Source organism: Mustela lutreola, chromosome 14 (genome assembly GCF_030435805.1).
Source record: "Mustela lutreola isolate mMusLut2 chromosome 14, mMusLut2.pri, whole genome shotgun sequence".
NCBI classification, from domain to species: Eukaryota; Metazoa; Chordata; class Mammalia; order Carnivora; family Mustelidae; genus Mustela; species Mustela lutreola.
Window position 1 is genome coordinate 30,378,658 of NC_081303.1, and position 22,864 is coordinate 30,401,521.

General features: G+C 39.7%; 1 protein-coding gene and 1 pseudogene across 5 annotated transcripts in view; both read right to left on the reverse strand.

The window, feature by feature from the left end:
* The window catches only part of AXDND1 (axonemal dynein light chain domain containing 1), a 116,187-nt gene that overhangs the window by 24,480 nt on the left and 68,843 nt on the right, over positions 1 to 22,864 (reverse strand). For all 5 annotated transcript variants that reach the window (XM_059145845.1, XM_059145844.1, XM_059145847.1 and 2 more), the window contains 3 exons: positions 18,419 to 18,618; positions 17,413 to 17,509; positions 6,698 to 6,808 (listed from right to left, as the gene is read on the reverse strand). In XM_059145845.1, coding sequence (XP_059001828.1) covers positions 6,698 to 6,808; positions 17,413 to 17,509; positions 18,419 to 18,618 — 408 coding nt within the window. The remainder of the gene's footprint in view (positions 1 to 6,697; positions 6,809 to 17,412; positions 17,510 to 18,418; positions 18,619 to 22,864) is intronic.
* Positions 10,935 to 11,578, reverse strand: LOC131814672 (group XIIA secretory phospholipase A2-like; annotated as a pseudogene).

A 22,864-nucleotide genomic window follows, 5' to 3' on the forward strand; every position in this document is an offset into this window, starting at 1 on the left:
ATCAGACCTTGGAAAAGCAAAGACTTGAGTACATATATTAAAGTTTGCAGGGATATCAACGGTAGTGTTATTCAAGGGCAGGTTATGGCTGCAGCTATCACTCAAGGTTTACAAGGATTACAGGGAGCTCAACAATATAAACATAGGGGTACTCCTGGAGTTTGCTATTACTGCAAGAAGCCAGGACACCTGTAGGAGCTATAGTTAACAAAGAAGAGAGTTGGACCTTCCTATTTCAAAGCTGCTCTCCCCAAGAAACCGAGCTGCTCACAGTGATAAAAGCATTTCAAATGTTTCATTAAGAACCCTTCAACCATTTATCAGATAGTAGGTATGTGGTGCAAGCTGTCTCTATCATTGAAAATGTGGGTTCTATTAAAGCCAGGTCTACTATCTCTAAGGCATTACAAGAAATCCAAACATTAGTTTGGGACAGGAAGGGTCCATTTCATATTGGCCACATACGAGCTCATACAACCTTACCAGGCCCCCTGACAAAAGGTAATCGATTAGCAGACTCCTTAACCAGAGGAGAATTTGTCTTTGCCATTGAGAACCCGGTGCAACAGGCGAGACATTATCATAAGCTGTTCCATGTGAATGCTTTAACTCTTCGGCCTCAAATTTAACCTAACAAAAGCACAGGCCCGGGACATAGCAGTCTCCTGCAGAAATTGCGTGACCTTATACCTGCACCGTCCTTGGGGGTTAATCCTAAAAGTTTGTTACCTAATCATATATGGCAAATGGATGTCACACATGTTTCAGAATTTGGAAAGTTAAGATATGTTCATGTCTCTGTAGATACCTGCTCTGGAATAATTTTCGCCTCAGTGCATACAGGGGGAAAAATCCAGAGATGTTATCGCCCATTGCCTACAGACTTTCGGGGCATGGGGAAAGCCACGCCAGTTAAAGACAGATAAGGGTCCAGCCTACACCTCACAACCCTCTAAAACTTGACATTCACTTGATACATGGAATACCCTATAACCCACAAGGACAGAGTTTTGTGGAGTGCGCGCATCTTACAATAAAAAATGCGCTTTATAAACAAAAAGGGGGAATAGGGGACACCTTCAGGTCCCCTAAAGATAAGCTCAACACCATTCTCTTTATTTTGAATTTTTTAACGTTGGACAAAACGGGTAAATCAGCTGCAGACAGGCATGCAAGTGATGCTGCTGCTCCCCCTGTCCTCCTACAACCCAGCAACTGCTCTACTGGGTATTTACCCAAAAGATATGAATATAGGTGCGCAGCCGCTCCCTCCTGTACCCTGCTCGCTGATTGGTCATGTAAGCGTATATAAGTGTGTAGACTTGCGGAAATAAAGAGAGAGAAGATGCATCTGAACTGGGGGTTCTTGTCCTTGCGCGTTGAGGGTGATAAAGGGGCACCTGCACCCCAGTGTTTATAGCAGCAATGTCCACAAAAGCCAAACTATGGGAAGAGCCTAGATGTTTGTCGATCGATGAATGGATGAAGAAGATTTGGTATACATATACAATGGAATATTATGCAGCCATCGAAAAAAAATGAAATCTTGCCATTTGCAATGAAATGGATGGAACTACATACAGGATATTATGCGAAGTGAAATAAGTCAATCAGAGAAAGACAATTATCATATGATCTCACTGATATGTGGAATTCAAGAAACAAGGCAGAGGATCATAGGAGAAGAGGAGAAGAGAAGAAAAAATGAAAAAGATGAAACCAGAGAGGGAAACAAACCGTAACAAACTTTTTTAAAAAAAGATTTTTATTTATTTATTTGACAAACAGAGATCACAAGTAGGCAGAGAGAGAGGAAGGGAAGCAGGCTCCCTGCTGAGCAGAGAGCCCGATGCGGGGCTTGATCCCAGGACCCTGAGATCATGACCTGAGCCAAAGTCAGAGGCTTTAACCTACTGAGCCACCCAGGCACCCCCCTCCCCATAAGAAACTCTTAATCATAGGAAACAAGCAGAGGGTTGCTGGAGGGGAAGGAGGTGGTGGGATGGGGTAACTAGGTGATGGACATTGGGGAGGGTATGTCTTGTAATGAGCACTGGGTATTATATAAGATTGATGAACCACAGACCTGCACCCCTGAAACAAATAATACATTGTAAGTTAATTAATTGAATTTAAATTTTTTTAAAAAGAGAGAATAGCCCCTGCCCTTAAAAAGCTTAACAATTTAGTGGACAAGAAAATGCTATGGATACATAGAGTCACATGGTAGGAGCACATAATCTATGGTAGTGGATGTGGCTGAAAGAATGAATTGGTCAGTGGTGCCTGGGTGGCTCAGTTGGTTGGGCGACTGCCTTCTGCTCAGGTCGTAATCCTGGAGTCCTGGGATCGAGTTCTGCATCGGGCTCCTTGCTTAGCAGGGAGTCTGCTTCTCCCTCTGACTCTCCCCTCTCATGCTCTCTCTCTTTCAGGTAAGTAAAATCTTTAAAAATAAAAAAAGTAAAAAATAAGAGAGTAGATTGGTCAGGAAGGTTTCCTGGAGGACGTAATGTCTGAGTTTTTTCTTAAAGGATGAGTAAGGGAAAAAAGATAGCATGGTTCTAGGCAAAGGATGTTGAATGGGCATGACTAGCTTTTGAGAACAAAAGCAGTGAGTGTAACAGAAACTTAGGGACAGATGGACCGGAGCACAGTCATAAAGGAAGGCCTAGAGTGTCATTCCAGGGAAACTGTAATTTATCCTGAAGGCAATGAGGTACTGATAAATTGACTTAATATGGAAAAAAAAAATTGACTTATCTGTTCTGCATTTTAAAGCAATCACTCTAGCAGCAGGAGAGCAGATTTAAAGAGAAAGAAGGGAAAGAGGGAGAAAGAATGGGAAGAAAAAATAAGAGCAGAGAATGAATGGCACAGGGTTGCAGGAATGAAGAGGAGGATAAGGATTCAAGAGATGTTTATGAGTTAACTCTTAGTGCTGGAGAGTTTAGATGATGTGGGATGGCTAGGGAAAGGAAGCATCCCGAATGATACCTGGTGAATGGTTCAGGCCACTACACAGATGATAATGCCATTCACAGAGATAATGAACAAAGTTGCATAAGCAGGTTTAGGAAGATAGGTGAGTTCAGACAAGGCCATGTGACTTTAAGGTATCCTAAATATATCCAAGTGGAAATATTCAGTATATTCAGTATACTGAAATATTCTGTAGAGTAATGATGGAGGCATTGGGTTAAAGATAATCATTTAACAGTTATCTGCATTTAGTTGAAGCCAAGAAAGGGAACTGTATCACCAAAGGTGAGGTTGTGAAGCTGCTAGAGGATGAGGTCTTAGGACAGGAACCTAGTCACATAAAGGACTAGGGAAGAAGGACAAGCCGCAACAAAGGCCAGAAGTTGTGTCAGAAGTCTGACAGAACCACCAGAAAAGTCAAAAGAAGAGAAAGGAGTCAATAGTGTTGAGTACCTCAAATGAGTCTATTCATAGTCATACTGACTGACGAATGTCCTTCAGTTTATTGCAATGATGTATATAAAACAGAAGCTAAAAAGAAGTTCAATGCCTGTAATAGGAATATGCATAAATAAATGACATAAACTATATAAGGTATTTTTTAAAGATTTTATTTATTTGACAGACAGAGATCACAAATAGGCAAAGAGGTAGGCACAGAGAGAGAGGGGGAAGCAGGCTCCCTGCTGAGCAGAGAGCCCGATTCGGGGCTTGATCCCAGGACACTGAGATCATGACCTGAGCCGAAGGCAGCAGCCCAACCCACCCAGGCGCCCTATATAAAATATTTTATAGCAATTTTAAATTATGCTGCAGAAATATGCACATGGTATAGAAAAATATTCAAAATATGTTAGGATGTTTTTACCAAATAAATTTTTTCCCTGATAATGCTGTAAAATAGACAATACAGAGAAATTAAGAACGTAGAAGTCAAACTATAAACTGTTTGTGATTGTGGATGACTTTGTTCTTTGCTTCTTATGTTTTTCAGTTTCCTTTATAAACATGTTAACTTTAAAAAAATACATTTATTTTATTTTTTGCAGTGTTCCAAAATTCATTATTTATGCACCACACCCAGTGGTTCATGCAATATGTGCCCTTCTTAATAATACCCACCACCAGGCTCACCCAATCCCCCCCACCCCCTCCCTTCCAAAACCCTGTTTCTCAGAGTTCACAGTCTCTCATGGTTTATCTCCCCAACTGATTTCCCCAACTCACTTCTCCTCTCCATCTCCCTATGTCCTCCCTGTTATTCCTTATGCTCCACAAGTACGTGAAACCCTATGATAATTGACTCTGTTTGATTTATAAAAAATACATTTTTAAAACAAACAAAAATCTCAACCTTTCAGAGGTAACAACTGCTATCAACTGCAGCAATTGCTGACTACATTCTTCTAGACTGCTTTATATACATCTAAACATTTTAATGTAAATGAGATAATCACATTTGTTGCATTCCATAATCTGCTTTTTAGTTCTTGAATTTAATTTTTTCATAGACCTGTTGTGTAGCCAAGATCATGTCTGTGGAACTTAATTTTCTAAAACTATACTGTAATTTAAGTTTTATTTGTTTGTTTGAGAGAGAGAGTTCATGGGAGCAGGGAGGGCCAAAGGGAGAGGGAGAGAGATTTTTTTTTTCGAAGATTTTATTTATTTATTTGAGAGAGAGAGCATGAGAGGGGAGAAGGTCAGGGGGAGAAGCAGACTCCAGACAGAGCTGGGAGCCCAATGAAAGACTCCATCCCGGGACTCTGGGATCATGACCCGAGCCAAAGGCAGTGGCCCAACCAACTGAGCCACCCAGGTGCCCCAGGAAGAGAGACTTTTAACCAGGCTCCTTGCCCAGCATGGAGCCCAACAACCCTCACATGTTCATCTCACAACCCTGAAATCATGACTTGAGCTGAAATCGAGAGCTGGACACTTAACCAACTATATGACCCAGGAGCCCCATATAATTTAAGATTTATAATGTTGATGAAATCATTCAGTGATTAATTCAAAATAATTCTGGCCAAGACCTGGGCAGCAAATGGAAAAGTAAGGAATTGTAAAAGATGTATATTTTATTTATTTTTTTAAAGAGACTATTTATTTATTTGACAGAGAGAGATCACAAGTAGGAAGAGATGCAGGCCCAAAGAAAGAGAGGAAGAAGCAGGCTCCCTGCTGAGCAGAGAGCCTGATGCAGGACTCGATTCCAGGACCCTGAGATCATGACCTGAGCTGAAGGCAGAGGCTTTAACCCACTGAGCCACCCAGGTGCCCAAGATGTATAATTTAGAAAGATGGTGTTTCTTTAGTATTCAAATGTAAGATGAAAGTCCCACGTATGTGTAGGTAGAACCCTCCCTGGCAGACCCTGGAGCTCTGACAGAGACGCCCATCACCTCTCTCCTCTACCGTTCCCAGCTCTGATAGCAATGCGGGCTTCTGCAGTCTTTACTGGAAACCAACTCCTTCAAACACACTGAAGTAAAGCTAAGCATTTGAGACAGCCACAAAGTACAGGATATTCATTAATTTTGAATCCTCAGTAAACAGGTGGTAGTTAATACCACAGCATTAGCACAGTCAGGTGTGGGGTGTAGAACGAAAAGTGAAAGCAAGTGAAAGACAGAATGTCAACATTTAAGAGGCAGGCAGTTGGAGGAAGACCAAAAGGAGAGGGAAAAGAAATAAAGAAGTAGGAGAAAAAATTTGTCTTGTGAGGAGACATTACAAAAGAAGTGAATGACTAAAAAAAAAAAAAAAAAAAAAAAAAAAAAAAAAAAAAAAAAAGAAGTGAATGACTAGTCTACAGGGTCTAATGCTAAATACGGAAAAGTCAAGCTAAATACAGCATTGGGGTTTGTTGGATCTGACAATAAGGTGTCATTACAGCACCTTGTGATAGTTTCAAAGTTTTAAGAGAAATGATTCTGATAGGAAGGAGAAGATTAAGTAGTAGGGAAAAAAAGACATGCTCAAGGGATGTATATTTTAGAATGAAGGCAATGGCCATGCTTATTGCTTATATATTGGATTATTTATACATATACAATGGAACTACTAGAGAGGAAGATGTTAAAAAGATACAAAAGAGGGGCGCCTGGGTGGCTCAGTGGGTTAAAGCCTCTGCCTTCGGCTCAAGTCATGATCCCAGAGTCCTGGGATCGAGCCCTGCATCGGGCTCTCTGCTCAGCGGGGAGCCTGCTTCCTCCTCTCTCTCTTCCTGCCTCTCTGCCTACATGTGATCTCTGTCTGTCAAATAAATAATTAAAATCTTAAAAAAAAAAAAAGATACAAAAGAGAGAGGATAGTGGGGTGGGATTAGGTGCTCAAAGGAAGAAATAACCTTAAATAGGAAGACGGAGCCTGGAGGAGAGGAGGAAGTGTGTGCAGCCAACCAGTCTGAAGGCATGCCTTAGGAAGCGGCAGGCAGCTCCCCCTTGGAAGGCCATCCTTCCCTTCATGAAGGATGAAACAAAATCGTGCTCTAAAAAGCGAGGAGAGAAGCTTAGGTGGATGATTCTCTCCCTTAGAAGGGAGAACTGCCAATGCTTTCGGCCAGGGGCAAAATTCTCTTCTGGCAGAGTAAATAAATGAGGACTTAGAACACTGATTGGAAGAAATCACTGAATCCTTATCTACTGAAACACAGGGGGGGCAACAAATATAGGAAGAACCTGAATAATGATCAGTGCCAACACATGGCAAATACCTCTTCTCCAAATAGATGTTCTTTTTCTTCCCTTGTCAGTAACGTTACTTTTTTGCCTTTGATCCCAGAAAGAAGGTGAGAACATGTGGTGATCCACCCATAACATTCTTTCTGAGAAAAGAGAAAAGATAATTATTAAGTGGAAAAAAGTCAGTCTATACCAACTCACGTCTATTGAGGAGCCGTCAAGTACAACTCTTCTAAATAAAACTCCATTCAATTAACTTATCACTTCAGTTTGAAGATTTAGGGAGAAATGTTTCTCTGTGTATACAGACCCGAAATCACATCTTCTCTTATCCAGTGTCGTACTGGGACAAGGAGCTGTGAAGTGTCATAAAACAAGGTGAAAAAAGATCGCTGGATTTACTATGGGCAAACGGTCTGTCCCAAAAAATGGTTCGCAACCAACCAGGCCAACTGGGATTATGTAACAGTAACAATAAAAATAGCCCACATTTACATGGCATTAATTATATGACAGATTCTGCTGTAAGCATGTGTAATATTAACTCATTTTATCTTCAGTATGAAATACGGGCTATGATTTTTATGAGGTATAACTTAAATAACATTATATTGAGAACAAACTTGTGGTTACTAGAGGGGAGGTGGGTGGGGGACTGGGTGAAATAGGTGATGGGGATTCAGGAGGGCACTTGTGATGAGCACAGGGTGTCGTATAGAATTGCTGAATCAGTATATTGTATACCTGAAACTAATATAACATTGTATTTTTTTTAAGATTTTATTTATTTACTTGACAGAGATCACAAGTAGGCAGGGAGGCAGGCAGAGAGAGAGGAGGAAGCAGGCTCCCTGCTGAGCAGAGAGCCTGATGTGGGGCTTGATCCCAGGACCCCAGGATCATGACCTGAGCCGAAGGCAGAGGCTTTAACCCACTGAGCCACCCTGGCACCCTGTAACATTCTATGTTAACTGGAATTGAATTAAAAATTATTTTTAAATTTTAAAAAATGGATTAACTCCAAAACACACACACACAAAAGAAATAACATTAATATCAGGTGAACAGCATAATGATTCAATACTTATATATGGCAACATGATCACTAATAAAGTCCAGTTAATATAAAGTTACAAACTTTTTTCTTGTGATGAGAATGGAACTATGTACTACTATTATTCTCATTTTTTTTAGATGAAGAAACTGAAGAACAGAGAAGCTGGACATCTTGCCCAAGGTCATATTTATAGTTAAGGATAGCATTTGGGCTCTAATCCAGGTGGTATGGACTTTTAACTACTAAAAAACTCCCCAGCCCCCATTAAAATGAATAAACACAGATCGGAAGCACTGTTTGGGGGGCAGTGCCTGGGTGCCTTAGTCAGTTAAGTGTCTGACTCTTGATCTCAGCTCAGGTCTTGATCTCAGGATCGTGAGTTCAAGCCCCACACTGGGCTCTGTGTGGAGCATTTTTTTTTGGGGGGGAGCCTATTTTTTTTAAAAAAGCAGAAGCAGGGGCACCTGGGTGGCTCAGTGGGTTAAGCCTCTGCCTTCGGCTCAGGTCATGATCCCAGGGTCCTGGGATCGAGCCCCACATCGGGCTCTCTGCTCTGCAGGGAGCCTGCTTCCTCCTCTCTCTCTGCCTGCCTCTCTGCCTACTTGTGATCTCTGTCAGATAAAAAAAAAAAAAAAAAAAAAAAAAAAAGCAGAAGCAGCACTGTTTTGGAAAAGGTGTTCACCCCTTATCTGCTGTGATACAGGAGAGATCTACAACAGGTCTCATTCACCTCAAGTGTGTAATAATACTACATGCACTTAACCAAGATCTCTTAACAGCTAAGATCTGGCCTCAATATTTAAAAGAGATGTTATTCTTTATTATTGAATAACAGCAGAGTAAACCAGGAAACATTATCTTCTCTGGGGATGGAGATATGGTCACTTTAACCATCGAAAAACTGTACTGTGTGATGAAATAATGACCCACTTTAGATTCCTGAAATCAACCAGGAAGAACTGTAGTATGTCTTCTATTTTTCTTATTATTAGATCCAATTCTAATTGTGGGATTATGAAATGCCAGAGTCAAAAAATTTTAGAAACCGAATCTATAACCTTATATTCTAGATAAGGAAACTGAAGCCTATGGGGGTACAGTAAGTTTAACACAGCTTCGTTAATGTCACTGATAAATTTCAATTCTGGATTCAAGGGTTAGGATAATGTCTTATTGTATATCAGAAAGAGGACCAAACAAGGGATGTGAAACTATTGGGTTCTAGTTCTAAGTTCATCTAATGTTTGACTTCTTGAGTAAATCCTTAAAAGTTTTCTATCTACTAAAAACAAATGAGGTTGGGGGCGCTTGGGTGGCTCAGTCGGTTAAGTGTTTGCCTTCAGCTCAGGTCATGATCCCAGAGTCCTGGGATCAAACTGCCCATCAGGCTCCACACTCGGCAGGATGCCTGTTTCTCTCTCTCCCTCTGCCTGCTGCACCCCTTGCTTGTGGTCTCTCTGTCAAATAAATACATAAAATCTTAAAGGAAAAATAAGTTCGTTGGTTTACTCTAGGTGACCCTTATGCAGTGGGGAACTGGTGAAAACCATTTTGTGGGGCAAGGAGTCCTAATTTGTAGCATTTGTCGATTTCCATGCCATATACATCCCACCAAGGCAATTTCAATGGTTCAATTTCAATGTTCAGTATGTTCTCAGTGAATGTGGAGCCGGGGATGCATGTGCATAGTCAGCTCCTGCTTGCCATTGTGAATCTCCAGCACAACACTGCCCCTAAGGATCTTTCCAGCTACAAAATTGAAGCATGTATTATTTAACTTTATTGTATCTAGAACAAAGAATTAGTTAATTTTGAAAATAGTAACAATAGTTTTGAAATCTTATTTCCTCGGAGTTAATTCACCATTCATGAGAAATAAACTGTTCTCTAGTTGAATTTGCCTACTGTGAACCAGTTCCTAGTCATTTTCTCATAAACTTCTGAGATACTGAAAATACTACCATCGGACTTCTGATGGGGGTAAAAAAATAATCAGTAGGAATCTTTTGAAGAAAGTATTACTGTAATCTGTGGAGTTAAGCAAGTTTTCCTTCAAAACCTTCAACATCACCTTTGACCAGCTCTAGACCAGATAGTTTGGTTATTAATCAAAACATACAGATCTCTTTCCATCAATATTCTTATTTAATTCTGATAAAGTCTAATTCAGAGCTGTGTCAATAAATGCTTCTGGTGTAAAGTAAAAGCACTAAAATTCGCGTCTGGGCTAAAGAAGAATTTAGAAATCAAGGGATGGTGCTAAATGTTAAGCCTATTGCTGTGGATCAAAAGGAGGAGAAAAAAGTTAAAAGAGATAGTCTTTTATAAGGTACTAATAAAGAGACTAAGGTGGTAATAGAGTTATTAAGAATCAGACTGGATCAAGATACGCTAAGATCAGATGGTAAGCAAATAGAATCATTAACCCCTGGCCAATCTCAATGGTCTTGGGAAACTAAATAATCCCTAAGACTTCTTAAAGAAGTAATTTATCTGGGCAGCTATGATGGAAGAATTGATTCACAACCATCAATAAAAGTGATCAAAATCCAAAAGATGCTTACTTTTTCTCCAGGAATAAATGTATATTTAAAATTTTATAAATGTGAAAAGTGAAGATTTTCCTGTATTTCCAAGTAAGATTATGTTCAACATACCTTGTAATCAATTTTATATTTTGACCTCAGTGTTTTGGTATATACAGTTGTGAAAACCGAGTTATAGACTCCTTCTTTTAAAATATTCTCCCCTGGGCGCCTGGGTGGCTCAGTGGGTTAAGCCGCTGCCTTCGGCTCAGGTCATGATCTCAGGGTCCTGGGATTGAGTCCCGCATCAGGCTCTCTGCTCAGCAGGGAGCCTGCTTCCTCCTCTCTCTCTCTCTCTCTCTCTCTCTCTGCTTGCCTCTCTGCCTACTTGTGATCTCTCTCTGTCAAATAAATAAATAAAATCTTTAAAAAAAATATATATTCTCCCCTTAACATGCACCTTTTCTGAGATTGGTCAAGGCAATTCGGTACAATCGGGCAGCAGCATCCAGGAAGATCACCTCCCCCACTTTTTTCCCTCTAGTTTGTAGTTTTAGTGCCAAAATCAAGTCTTAAAATATTCCTCTCACAAAAATAAGGCAGCTTTATGCGGTAAAAACAGTATTTTTTTGTCAAAGGCTATACTCTTCTGTCCTTATCTGCTGTTACCAACTATCAGCATATTCTTTAAAGATCGTATTTTTCTTCGCAGCAACACCTACGTGTAGCTCATTGGCTGTCTAGGTAAGGTATACAGCCTAAGTGCATAACACTGTTGAACAAGAGCTCTGCTGTGGTTTCACAGGCCTGAATGTACTGAGCCAATCCTGGTGTCTTCTGCACATCCCGGCGGATCTTAGAGAGGGAAGACTGGAATTCCTCATTGCAGTCGTTCTCGCTTTTGCTGTGGGTCTTATAGCACCTGCCGTGTTGGTTACAGCACTTTGTCAGGGAAGGGATGCCAATATTAAGGTGAATACCAAACAGTGGAGAGCCACATCCATTCAGGGAGGGGTTATAATCGTAACCCGGGAAAGGCTTAGACCCCTCATTGCACTTGTACTGGCAGAGCCCATCCTCACCTCCCAGAAGGTCCCAAGCGGCGTTCAGTTACATGTCTACCTTGTGAACGCCGTTCTGGATGGTCTTCAGGGTGGCCCGCCAGTAGGTGGTCTGGGCCTGCTCCTGGCACCTGAGAGCGGTGGACACAAAGAGGAGGATCACAAGGGCGAGCGCGGGCAGCGGAAGGACGGCCATCTGTGCAGCACTGGGCTGTGCCCCCACGGAGCCCATGGGGCGCCCTAGGCAGTGGCGCCAGCCCTGGGCTCGGCATCCCCAGCCGCCTCCATGCCCACGCTTCCTCCAAAAGATGCTTACTTAAGAGGATTCCCACTCCAGAATCTGTCCAGTATTAGGCAACTCTCATTTACTGGAAAGGAGCCCAAGAAATATTATATTGTGGGAAACTATATCATCACTGCAGTAGATTGGCAAGATGTTATTCTTCCAGTGCTGGAATGCGGTTGGAGAATGGCACAAGCCACACAGCATCACAGTGTACCCGTGTTAGACAAGGCTTCTCTGGAGGACCATCTTCCACTCTACATGATGCGGGATCCGGATGAGGCCACAGGAGTCCCTGAGCCAGATGCAATAAAAATTCATGTACCAGACAGGGTGCCCAGGAGATGAGGGAAACTAAGCATTCCATTTTTTATAGAGTACTGAGGCACTTCCAGGGCAATAGGATCTGCTAAGCCCTAATCTAGTTTTTTGTCTTGAATATTTATTTCTATCTATCTGTCTATCCATTTATCGAGAGAGAGAGAGAGCAGGAGCAGAGGGAAGGACAGAGAGCAAGAATCTCAAGCAGATTCTGTGCTAAGTAAGGAGCCTGATGCAGGGCTCCATCTCAGCCACCCAGGCACCCTAGAAATTTTTTTAAACCTTGACTGCTATATGAAATAAAATGGGAAAATTTTTGGTCATTATCTATGCCCTTAAATTGTTTATATAGGATAGGGATTACCTGATTCTTGAAAGTCTGAAAACACTTGTCTGTGGAGTACAGGCAAAATTTTTAGTATTTTTTTGTTTTCTGTTTTTAATCAATGCATTCATTTCCTCTCTGAAAATTGGCCAATTTTACCCATCTAAAGTTAATTTTACTTAATTTATATTTTCCAAGAAAAGTCTCCATCTACTAGAGATTTTGAAATTAGTAAGATAGTGCACATAAAATATTTTACAGCCTAGTTTTTAAAACCAGTGAAACCGGGGCACCTGGGTGGCTAAGTGGGTTAAGCCTCTGCCTTCGGCTCAGGTCATGGTCTCAGGGTCCTGGGATCGAGCCCCATATCGGGCTCTCTGCTCAGCGGGGAGCCTGCTTCTCTCTCTCTCTCTTTGCCTGCCTCTCTACCTACTTGTGATCTCTCTCTCTGTCAAATAAATAAAATCTTACAACAACAGTGAGACCTATCCTATATATGACATAAAATACTTATGTAAAATTTAATAAGAACAGTCATCTAAACATCACACAGGCCAGAAAAGAGGAACCACCTGTACCTTATATGCCAGTCCTTATATACCATCATATATTTATCCATTCCACTGACTGTGAACAGGTCTGAAAGCCTAATCTCGGCTGTACCTTATGAAACTAGAAAAGAAAGAGAAAATTAAATCTAAAGAAGTAGAAAAAAAGGAAATAAAAAAGGCCAGACTGAAATTAAGGAAGTAGAAAACAGAAAAATAGAGAAAATCGATGAGACCAAAAGCTGGTTTTTGAGAGTAAGAAAAATGGTAACTCTTTTTGTAGAATGATGAGGACAGAGAGCGAAGACACAAATTTTCAATAATAGGAAGGAGTGTGTGCACATCCTATCATTATTAAAAGGCTAATAGGACAATAATATGAACAACTGTGTCAATGAACTAAACAATTGAGATGAAATCACAAATTCCTTATAAAACCAAAGCCACTGAGCGTACTCAAGAACAAAAAGATCATAGCCTTGTATCTAATAAAGATATTTCCTTGAATCTATTGAAGAAATTAGATAGCCTTTTATCTGAGTAGCTCATTTTTGTAATTTACAACCTTCCCACAGAACCTACGTGGCTTCACTGATTAATTCCACCAAACATCTAAGGAAACAACAATTGATAGTTCTAAAACAAATTGTTCCAGAAAATAGAAGTCTCATTCTAAGAGGCCAGCATTACCCTGATATTAAAACCAAACAAAGGCATTAGAAAACAAGACCACATAATCAATATTGCTCATGAACGTCAATGCAAAGATTCTAAACAAAACTACAAACTCAATTTTGCAACATATAAAAAAGATAATACCTCATGATCAAGTGGGGTTTATCCTAGGGATGCAAAGTTGGCTTAAGTTCAATTCAAAAATCAATCAAGGTACAGCAGTTGCCCCCTTCTCCATGGGGACTATGTTCCAAGACCCCCAGCAGGTGCCCAAAACCAAACCACATATAGTACCAAACCCTATATAAACTATGCTTTTTCCTTTATGTACATATGTATGATAAAGGACACAGTAAGAGATTAATAACAAACTATAAAATAGAATAATTATAACAATATACTGTAATAAAAGTATGTTAATGTGCTCTCTCTCTCTCTAAATGTCTTACTGTACTGTACTCACCCTTCTTATAATGATATGATATGATGAGGTGAAGTGAGGTGAATGACATAGGCAGCGTGACCTAGCATGAAGCTGTTATTGACCTTGTGATGGTACATCAGAACAAAGATCGTCTACTGGGCTGGACTGTGTTGGCAGTGCATAACTGAAAAGGTGGAAAGTGGAACTGTGATAAGGGGGGACTACTGGAATTCACCATATTAGAAAAGAAAAAACACAATTCATATGACCATCTCATTCAATGCAAAAAAGGATTTGAAAAATTAAAAAATTTATCTTTGGGGGCACCTGGGTGGCTCAGTGGGTTAAGCCTCTGCCTTCAGCTCAGGTCATGATCCCAGCCAGGGTCCTGGGATCGAGCCCCGCATCGGGCTCTCTGCTCAGCAGGGAGCCTGCTTCCCTTCCCCTCTCTCTGCCTGCCTCTCTGCCTACTTGTGATCTCTGTCAAATAAATAAATAAAAATATTTTTTAAAAATTTATCTTTGACTTTAAAAAGCTTTTTCAGGGGTGCCTGGGTGGCTCAGTTAAGTGTTAGACTCTTGGTTTTGGCTCAGGTCATGATTGCAGGATCATGAGCTCCAGCCCCACATCAAGCTCTGTGCTCAACACAGAGTTGGCTTGGGATTCTTTCCCCTCCCTCTCTCACTCCCTATGCTCTTCATGCTGGCTCTCTCTTCCTCTCACTCTCTCTCCAATCAATCAATAAATAAATAAATAAATAAATATCTTTAAGAAGTTTTTTCAGCAAACATGGACTAAAAAGGAACTTCCTTAAGCTGATAAAGGACATCTGTGAAACACCTACAGCCACAGTTCTATTTAAAGATGACAGAATAAGCACTTTTCACCTAAGACAGACAAGGTAAAGATATGAGCTTTTACCACTTTTATTCAACCTGGTACTGGAGAGTCTAGGTAGTGCAAAAGTCAAGGAAACTAAATAAAAGGCACACAGGGGCACCTGGGTGGCTCAGTGGGTTAAGCCTCTGCCTTCGACTCAGGTCATGATCTCAGGGTCCTGGGATCGAGTCCGGCATCGGCCTCTCTGCTCAGCAGGGGGTCTGCTTCCCTTCCTCTCTCTCTGCCTGCCCCTCTGCCTACCTGTGATCTCTCTCTGTCAAATAAATAAATAAAATCTTAAAAAAAATAAAATAAAATAAAAAATAAAAGCCACACAGATTGGAAAGAGAGAAGACTGCTCCTATCTTCAGATGCCGTGACTGTATATAAAGAAAAGTCTAAAGATCCTAAATGGGGAAAAAAACTGCTTAAAAAAATAAGTTCAGCAAGGTCAGTGTACATTTTTTTTTATTTTTCATTTTTTAAAAGATTTTGATTTATTTATTTGACAGAGAGAGGGAGAGAGACACCAAGAAAGAGAACACAAACAGGGGGAGTGGGCGAGGGAACAGCAGGCTCCCTGCTGAGCAGGGAACCCAATACAGGGCTCGATCCTAGGACCCTGGGATCACGACCTGAGCCAAAGGCAGATGCTTAACGACTGAGTCACATAGACACCCCTGAAATCAATATATTTTTTAAATCAATTATAAGCCTATATATTATCAATAAATAATCAGAAATTGAAATTACAAATGAACCACTTACTAAAAAAAAAAAACAAAAACAAATGAAACACTTATAATAGTACCAAAATATGAATTATGTAGGGATAAGTCTGACAAAAGATGTGTAGCAGCGCCAGAGTGTCTCAGCTGGTTAAGTGTCTGCCTTCCGCTCAGGTCATGATCCTGGAATCCTGGGATCAAGGCCTATGTAGGGCTCCCTGCTGGGTGGGGTGCCTACTTCTCCCTCACCTCTTCCCCACCTCTTGTGCTCTCACTGTCTCTCTCATGTGCTCTCCCTCATGTGTGCTCTCATATAAATAAATAAAATCTTTTAAAAAAAGATGTGTAATGCCTATACTCTACAAACTATTATGGAAAACCTATATACAATAAAAATTTGTCAAAAGAAATAAAGGACTTCAATCAATGGAGAGATACACCGTCTTCAGAGATTCAAAGACTGAATATCGTCAGTATGTCAATTCTTCACAAATTGTTCAATGAATAAGATGTAATCACAATCAAAATCCCAACAGGGCTTTTTGGAGGAATTGCTAAGCTAATTTTAAAAATTTCATATATAGTGGGTGCCTGGGTGGCTCAGTGGGTTAAGCCGCTGCCTTCGGCTCAGGTCATGATCTCAGGGTCCTGGGATCGAATCCCGCATCAGGCTCTCTGCTCAGCAGGGAGCCTGCTTCCTCCTCTCTCTCTCTCTCTCTCTCTGCCTGCCTCTCTGCCTACTTGTGATCTCTCTCTGTCAAATAAATAAATAAAATCTTTAAAAAAAAATTTCATATATAGAAAGCAAAAGACCTAGAATGGCCTGCTTAGTCCTGAAAAAGAACAACAAGGAATCGCTTCTCGGCCTTTTGGCTAAGATCAAGTGAAGAACAACAAGGACACCGAGGGGCTCAGGCAATAAAGCATCTGCCTTTGGCTCAGGTCATGATCCTGGAATCCTGGGACCAAGCCCCACGTAGGGCTCCCTACTCAGCAGGAAGCCTGCTTCTTCCTATCCCTCTGCTCTTTCCCCCGCTCTCTCTCTCACTCTCTCAAATAAATAAAATCTTTGAGGGGGAAAAAAAAAAAGAACAAATTTGGAGGATACACTACTGGATTTCAAAAGTGTAAAACTGCAGTCTTATTAACAGTCTCAAGACAGTCTCATTAACAGAACACAACAGAATGTCTGGAATAGTATCCACCACAGATGACAGACCATATCAAGTGTTGACGAGGAAGTGAAGCAACTGCCACATTCCTACACACTGGGGGGAGTGTACAATGTTTCAACTACCTTGGAAGACAGTTTGACAGTTTCTTAAAAGGTAAACATACACACATACCATTGTGACTTAGACATTCCATTCCTAGATACCTGCTCAAGAGAAATGAAAGCAATGTATCTGTATGTGAATATGCATTGGAACTTTGCTATAATCAAAACAGCAACAATTCAAATGCCCATCAACAGAGAATGTATAGAATGGACATTGTACATCCACACAAGGAAATACTACTTAGCACTAAAATGCATGAACTTTTAATAAAAGCAACAATGTGTATGAATCTCAAAAGAAATTATGACTCCTCAAAGAAGTCAGACCCAAAAAGTGTACATTCTGTATAATTCTATTCATATAAATTCTAGAAAATTAAAAATAATCTTTGGTATTAGAACGTGCATCAGACATTGCCTAGGGAGGGATGAGGCTGGAAGGAGAAATGATAAAGGGGCACAAGGAAACTTTGAGTGTGTTAGGTATTTTCTTTTTCTCGTCATAACCGTCTTGTGGGTGTATCCATAATTCAGAAATTATCAGACTGTATACTTTATATATGTGTAGTTTTTAGTAAATCAAGTCAACCTAAGAAGTTTGCTGAAAACAAACAAAAGTAAAGGGAAGATAGTGCTATTACCTTCATCTCATTCAGCTCGTGAAGTTCCTTAGCAGGATTTTTTTCTAAGTGACCTGCCTTATTCAGGGCCATAGCTGTTACCATGCCTTTGCAACAACTGGGGGGACAAAAAGTACACACACAACATGATCGATTTATTGTTGGTTCCTCTTCTAAGTGTTTCAAATCCCTATACAGTGGAGGTTTACCATAATAATTAATCTGTTGAGAATAATTTCTCAGTTTCTCACCCTTATCTGTCCCCCACCCATTTTTCTCATTCTTGACCACTGGTAACATTGAATGGAAATGAAGCAGAAATTTGGCTAGACCATAAAAGCTACTTCCTGAATTTGAAACAATCCTAGTGACACATGCTTCCTAGTAAATAAATTACAATTTTTCACACCTCATCTGTATTTGGTAGGAATCTCCCACTTTTTCAGATATAAGGAATTTTCAGTTGACATTTTTTAAGAGATGTTTTGGTGGCACCTGGATAGCTCTGTTAGTTAAGTGTCTGCCTTCAGCTCAGGTTGTGATCTCGAGGTCCTGGGATGGAGCCCCGCATTGGGCTCGCCGCTCAGCTTGTTTCTCCCTTTCCCTTTCCCTCTACCCACTCTCTCTTTCTCAAATAACTAATAAATAATTTTTTTTAAAAAAGAGATGTTTCAGTTGGTGTTCAGTGAGACCAAGCATATTTAGTGAAATATAAGTGTACAATCAGTTTTGTATGGAATGACACAGGAAGTACAAGCTTCTTCATAAATGCTCCCCATTATATGCAAACATGCAAGATATATCTTAATGCAAACAAATTGACATTTTTTGTTTAATTTGGTTTTCTTTTTACTAATTCTCACTCCAATATAAGCATATACTTCCCACCCTACCTATGGTAACACTGTTCAAAGGAATTCGAAAGCCATTGGGAAAACACTACTCTTACCTCCCTACCCTTATCTCCTCTACTTTATGTCACATTTAATCTTCAAAAGGACAATAATAAAACAACAGAGAGTTTCACCTGTTCAAATAGCTGGAATATTGCGCCAACCTTCTGGCCAGTGCAATTGCGTCTAGCTCCAACTTTGCAACTCCCAGATTATGTTTCTCAGCACTTTCCTCCCTCAAATTTGGGAGAGTGTTTTGGTCAGTGAAGTCAGGCACCATTAAAATCAACAAGCTTACCATCCACTGGATCATAGATATATGCAATTCATCCATCTGTTAAAAAATGATTATAATATAAATGACTTATTTTAAATAAATCAAACAGTGAAAACCATACAAATTTAAAAAAAGAAATCACACCTGTGTCCAACTTTAAACAACACTCTCATTCTTAACGACATCAAATCATCACTACTCAGCTAGGGTAAACTTAGTTTCTGTTGTTTACTATGCAAACTCCATTAAACTACCCTCCTCCTCCTCTTTAGCTTGGTCAAGGGTATTAACCTATGGAAGCCGCAGTTCCCCAATCGTGTACCAAGGCATTGAAGGGCTCTGCAGCCAAACCTCAAGGATGTCATGGGACTTTAAATTCTTGAGGGACGTGATAGTGTTATGTGACATCTATCAGCACAGCATGAACTTGACATAGATCGCAGTTCCAACATTAGATGCACTGTACCACTTTTGATGGCTTCTTACCTTTGCAAAGCTGGTTTTATTGATGGTTTTGTGGTTAAAAAAAAAGTACTTTGGGAAAATCAAGGTACAACAGGCAATGAGGGTGGTACTGTCCAACCCATTTCCAAGGTTAAAGTGGTACAGTGTTCAAGTACGTATGTTCCATTGATGAATGATTTTGATGAGAGGAAAACAAAATAAAAGATTCTCTTTTTCTCAATGTATGTATATCTAAGAAGTTAAATTAAAACATTATATTTTACAAAGCTTATTTGAATACGCAATTAGAATCAGGCAGCATCAAAACCAAAAAGTGGTTAGGGACATTCTGCAGGTTGGGGCCAGGATAAACATTTTAATAGAGAAGATGCTAAAGTAGAGAAAAGAAATTATTTAATTGATTATAACTCAAATGTTTGCCCTATTTGGGAAAATTCAGGTATTTGGATATCATGATAGTTGTCCTTGTGTTTCATTTTTTCATAATCAAGAGAATCTAGTTGACTGTTTATAATTAATTCCTTTTTTTTTAAAGATTTTATTATTTATTTGACAGAGAGAGATCACAAGTAGGCAGAGAGGCAGACAGAGAGAGAGAAAGAGAGGAGGAAGCAGGCTCCCTGCTGAGCAGACAGCCTGATGCGGGACTCGATCCCAGGACCCTGAGATCATGACTTGAGCCGAAGGCAGCAACTTAACCCACTGAGCCACCCAGGCGCCCCTATAATTTGTTCTTGAGTTTTGTTTTCTCAGGTTCAAGTGCTCTTCATGAGCTCCTCTGGCCTTGGTTTGTTTATAGAAGCTACCAGTGGCCCAAGAGCTACCCCAGTCTAATGGCCTCCTTGTTTAATTGTTTTAACATGTATTACTTTTTCAAACAGTTACTAAGTTATTAGGAAGAAATATTTACTAAGTTGTTTGAACCTAGCTACTTAATAAACTGAACTCTGGAGTTTTTCTTTTGGTTGAGGAGTATGAAAATACTGAGACCCAAAGAGCAGTAACTGGTCAAGTTTGGGAACCTCTGCATTATGCTATTTGGAGAAGCTGGGACCCAGAAATCAAATGCAGAAAACTTCATGAAATGCAAACGTCAAGCACACCATCCTCTTCACGTGCTCCCTCCCCTTTCTCTGTTGATGAGTTCCTCAGTACTCTTCTCTAGGCTTAAATATGACCTACTCTGAGAAGTCTTTTTAACTTCCCCTAGCTTTAATTTGCTCCTTTCCCCACATTTCTATGGTACTTTGTACATCCCTATTATAACGGTTTGCACATCTGTGACCTCAATTAGCCAGTGCATCTCTCTCTCTTTTTTTTTTAAAGATTTTATTTATTTATCAGAGAGAGAGAGGGAGAGAGAGCGAGCACAGGCAGACAGAATGGCAGGCAGAGGCAGAGGGAGAAGCAGGCTCCCCGCCGAGCAAGGAGCCTGATGTGGGACTCGATCCCAGGACACTGGGATCATGACCTGAGACGAAGGCAGCTGCTTAACCAACTGAGCCACCCAGGCATCCCAGCCAGTGCATCTCTTTAAGACATGGCCCATTGGGGCGCCTGGGTGGCTCAGTGGGTTAAGCCGCTGCCTTCGGCTCGGGTCGTGATCTCAGAGTCCTGGGATCGAGTCCCGCATCGGGCTCTCTGCTCGGCAGAGAGCCTGCTTCCCTCTCTCTCTCTGGCTGCCTCTCTGTCTACTTGTGGTTTCTCTCTGTCAAATTAATAAATAAAATCTTTTAAAAAAAAAAAAAAAAAAAAAAAAAAGACATGGCCCATCATTTTATCACTCAAAACCACACACAGTACTTGGCAAAGAATTAAGTGCTTAATAGATGTTTGTTAAATTGATAAATAATAATCAAACTTGGTAGCCCATCTAATAGTAAAACACAAGCCCCCCACCTCAGAAGGAAACATTATTAATGACCTAAAGCAATGTTGATTAATGTATTTTTACACCTTAATTAACACATCAGGAAAAGGGCAACTCTTCCTGAGGAATGGTTTAAAAAAGATTGTTATCCATTTTACAAGTTAAAAGATACCCCCCCACACACATTCACAAGCTATGCCCCTTCTGCTTCTCAAAGTAAATAAATTCCTAACTGTTCTTTCTTATACCAATGGCCTGGATTATACTGTCATAGAAACTACTCATTTGTGCTTATACAAAATATAAATCAATCCTTGAACTCTTCCTAATAGACAAAAAGAAACATGTTATCTTCATTTCAGAGTTATACTGGAGAGACTAAATGGTAGAATCTAGGGCATGCAATAGTTCATAGGTGAATTTAAAATTAGAATCAAATTAAGCATGAAAGTATATCTTTCACTTTCACAAAGATATGAAAGCATTCTTTGTAATTAGATAGAGAGTACATATGATAAGTTTTATAATAAATCAGAGGTTTACTGTGATCTGGATACAAAATCCTAAGAGAATTTTTAATGAATTAAGTGCTTTTTCTTTTATGAAAAGACTTGCTCCAAATTTACTAATCTTGTCAGGGATGACAAGTAGCTTACTTAGCCACCTTCTAGCTGATTTTTTAAATCATATTTAATTTTTCCCTTCAAAATATAAGTGATGTTTAATAATGAGTAAGAGAAATTTATGTTATGGACAGGTCATTTTGAAAATGGATAGAAGAATTTCTATCTTGGTATGATTTTGCTGCTGAAAATGACACATAGCTCATTTTTTAAAACTTTCTAATTTATATACTTGAAAATCTGGAAATAAGTTTCTTTTTTTTTTTTTAAAAAAGATTTTATTTATTTATTTGACAGAGAGAAATCACAAGTAGATGGAGAGGCAGGCAGAGAGAGAGAGAGAGGACCCTGAGATCATGACCTGAGCCGAAGGCAGCGGCTTAACCCACTGAGCCACCCAGAAGCCCTGGAAATAAGTTTCTAATTGTTCTAAAATCTTACAGTTAAAGTGTTTCATCTGGCTGAGAATCTTTTGTTAAAATGTAGAAGTACCCCAACGTCTAATGTCAGCAAGAACAACTGACTGACATTACGATAGAGGGAAAATTTAACTAGTCACAATTTAATAGAAACCTCTACATAACACTCATGGAATTAAAGGCTGAGACTTATTATTTAATAAAGACAGTCAATTATGCACTTCTTCAATTTTGATTCATGTTTCTTTGTGAGCTATCATTTCAGAGTGACAGTCTTTAAAAGCAAGTGCTGAAGCTGACCTTCAAATGACTTTATCACTAAGTATTAACTTGTGATTATAAAAAATTATGAAGCCTGTTCTCTCACATTTTACTAAAAATTATCTTAAAGTGTTTTTTACTTCAGCCTGTTCCACTGTTTGCATGTGTGTTACACACGTAAGTTATATACAAAAGACAAAGATCTTTTTGCTGAGACACATAGTGGACAGGGTTTGAGGATCAGTGTTTTAGCCAATCAAGCAGCACAGAGTAGATGGAATTTATGACATAAAGGAAAAAACAAAACTGAAGGTAAGAAAATGAATCAGAGAAGAAAATGAATGATGGGTGGAACAAAGGAAACTTTTTCATTTTTATATAGTTATGGCAGCTAATATGGATATACACAGTTCCTTTTGGAATTGATAATCTTGCAAGGTTTCTACACACTATAACACCATAATGTAGTATTAAAATAGAGGTATATTAAGGCATTTTCTAAATAAGCCTATATTATTATAAAGATTGAATTCAATAATATAAAAAATTGAGTAAATGATTTCATGAAGATAAATACCTAATAGTAAATTATTTACCGAAGAAGGAGTTAATGTAGCAATACCATAAGACAACAGTGCTGGAATGTTCTTTCTTTCTTCATTCAA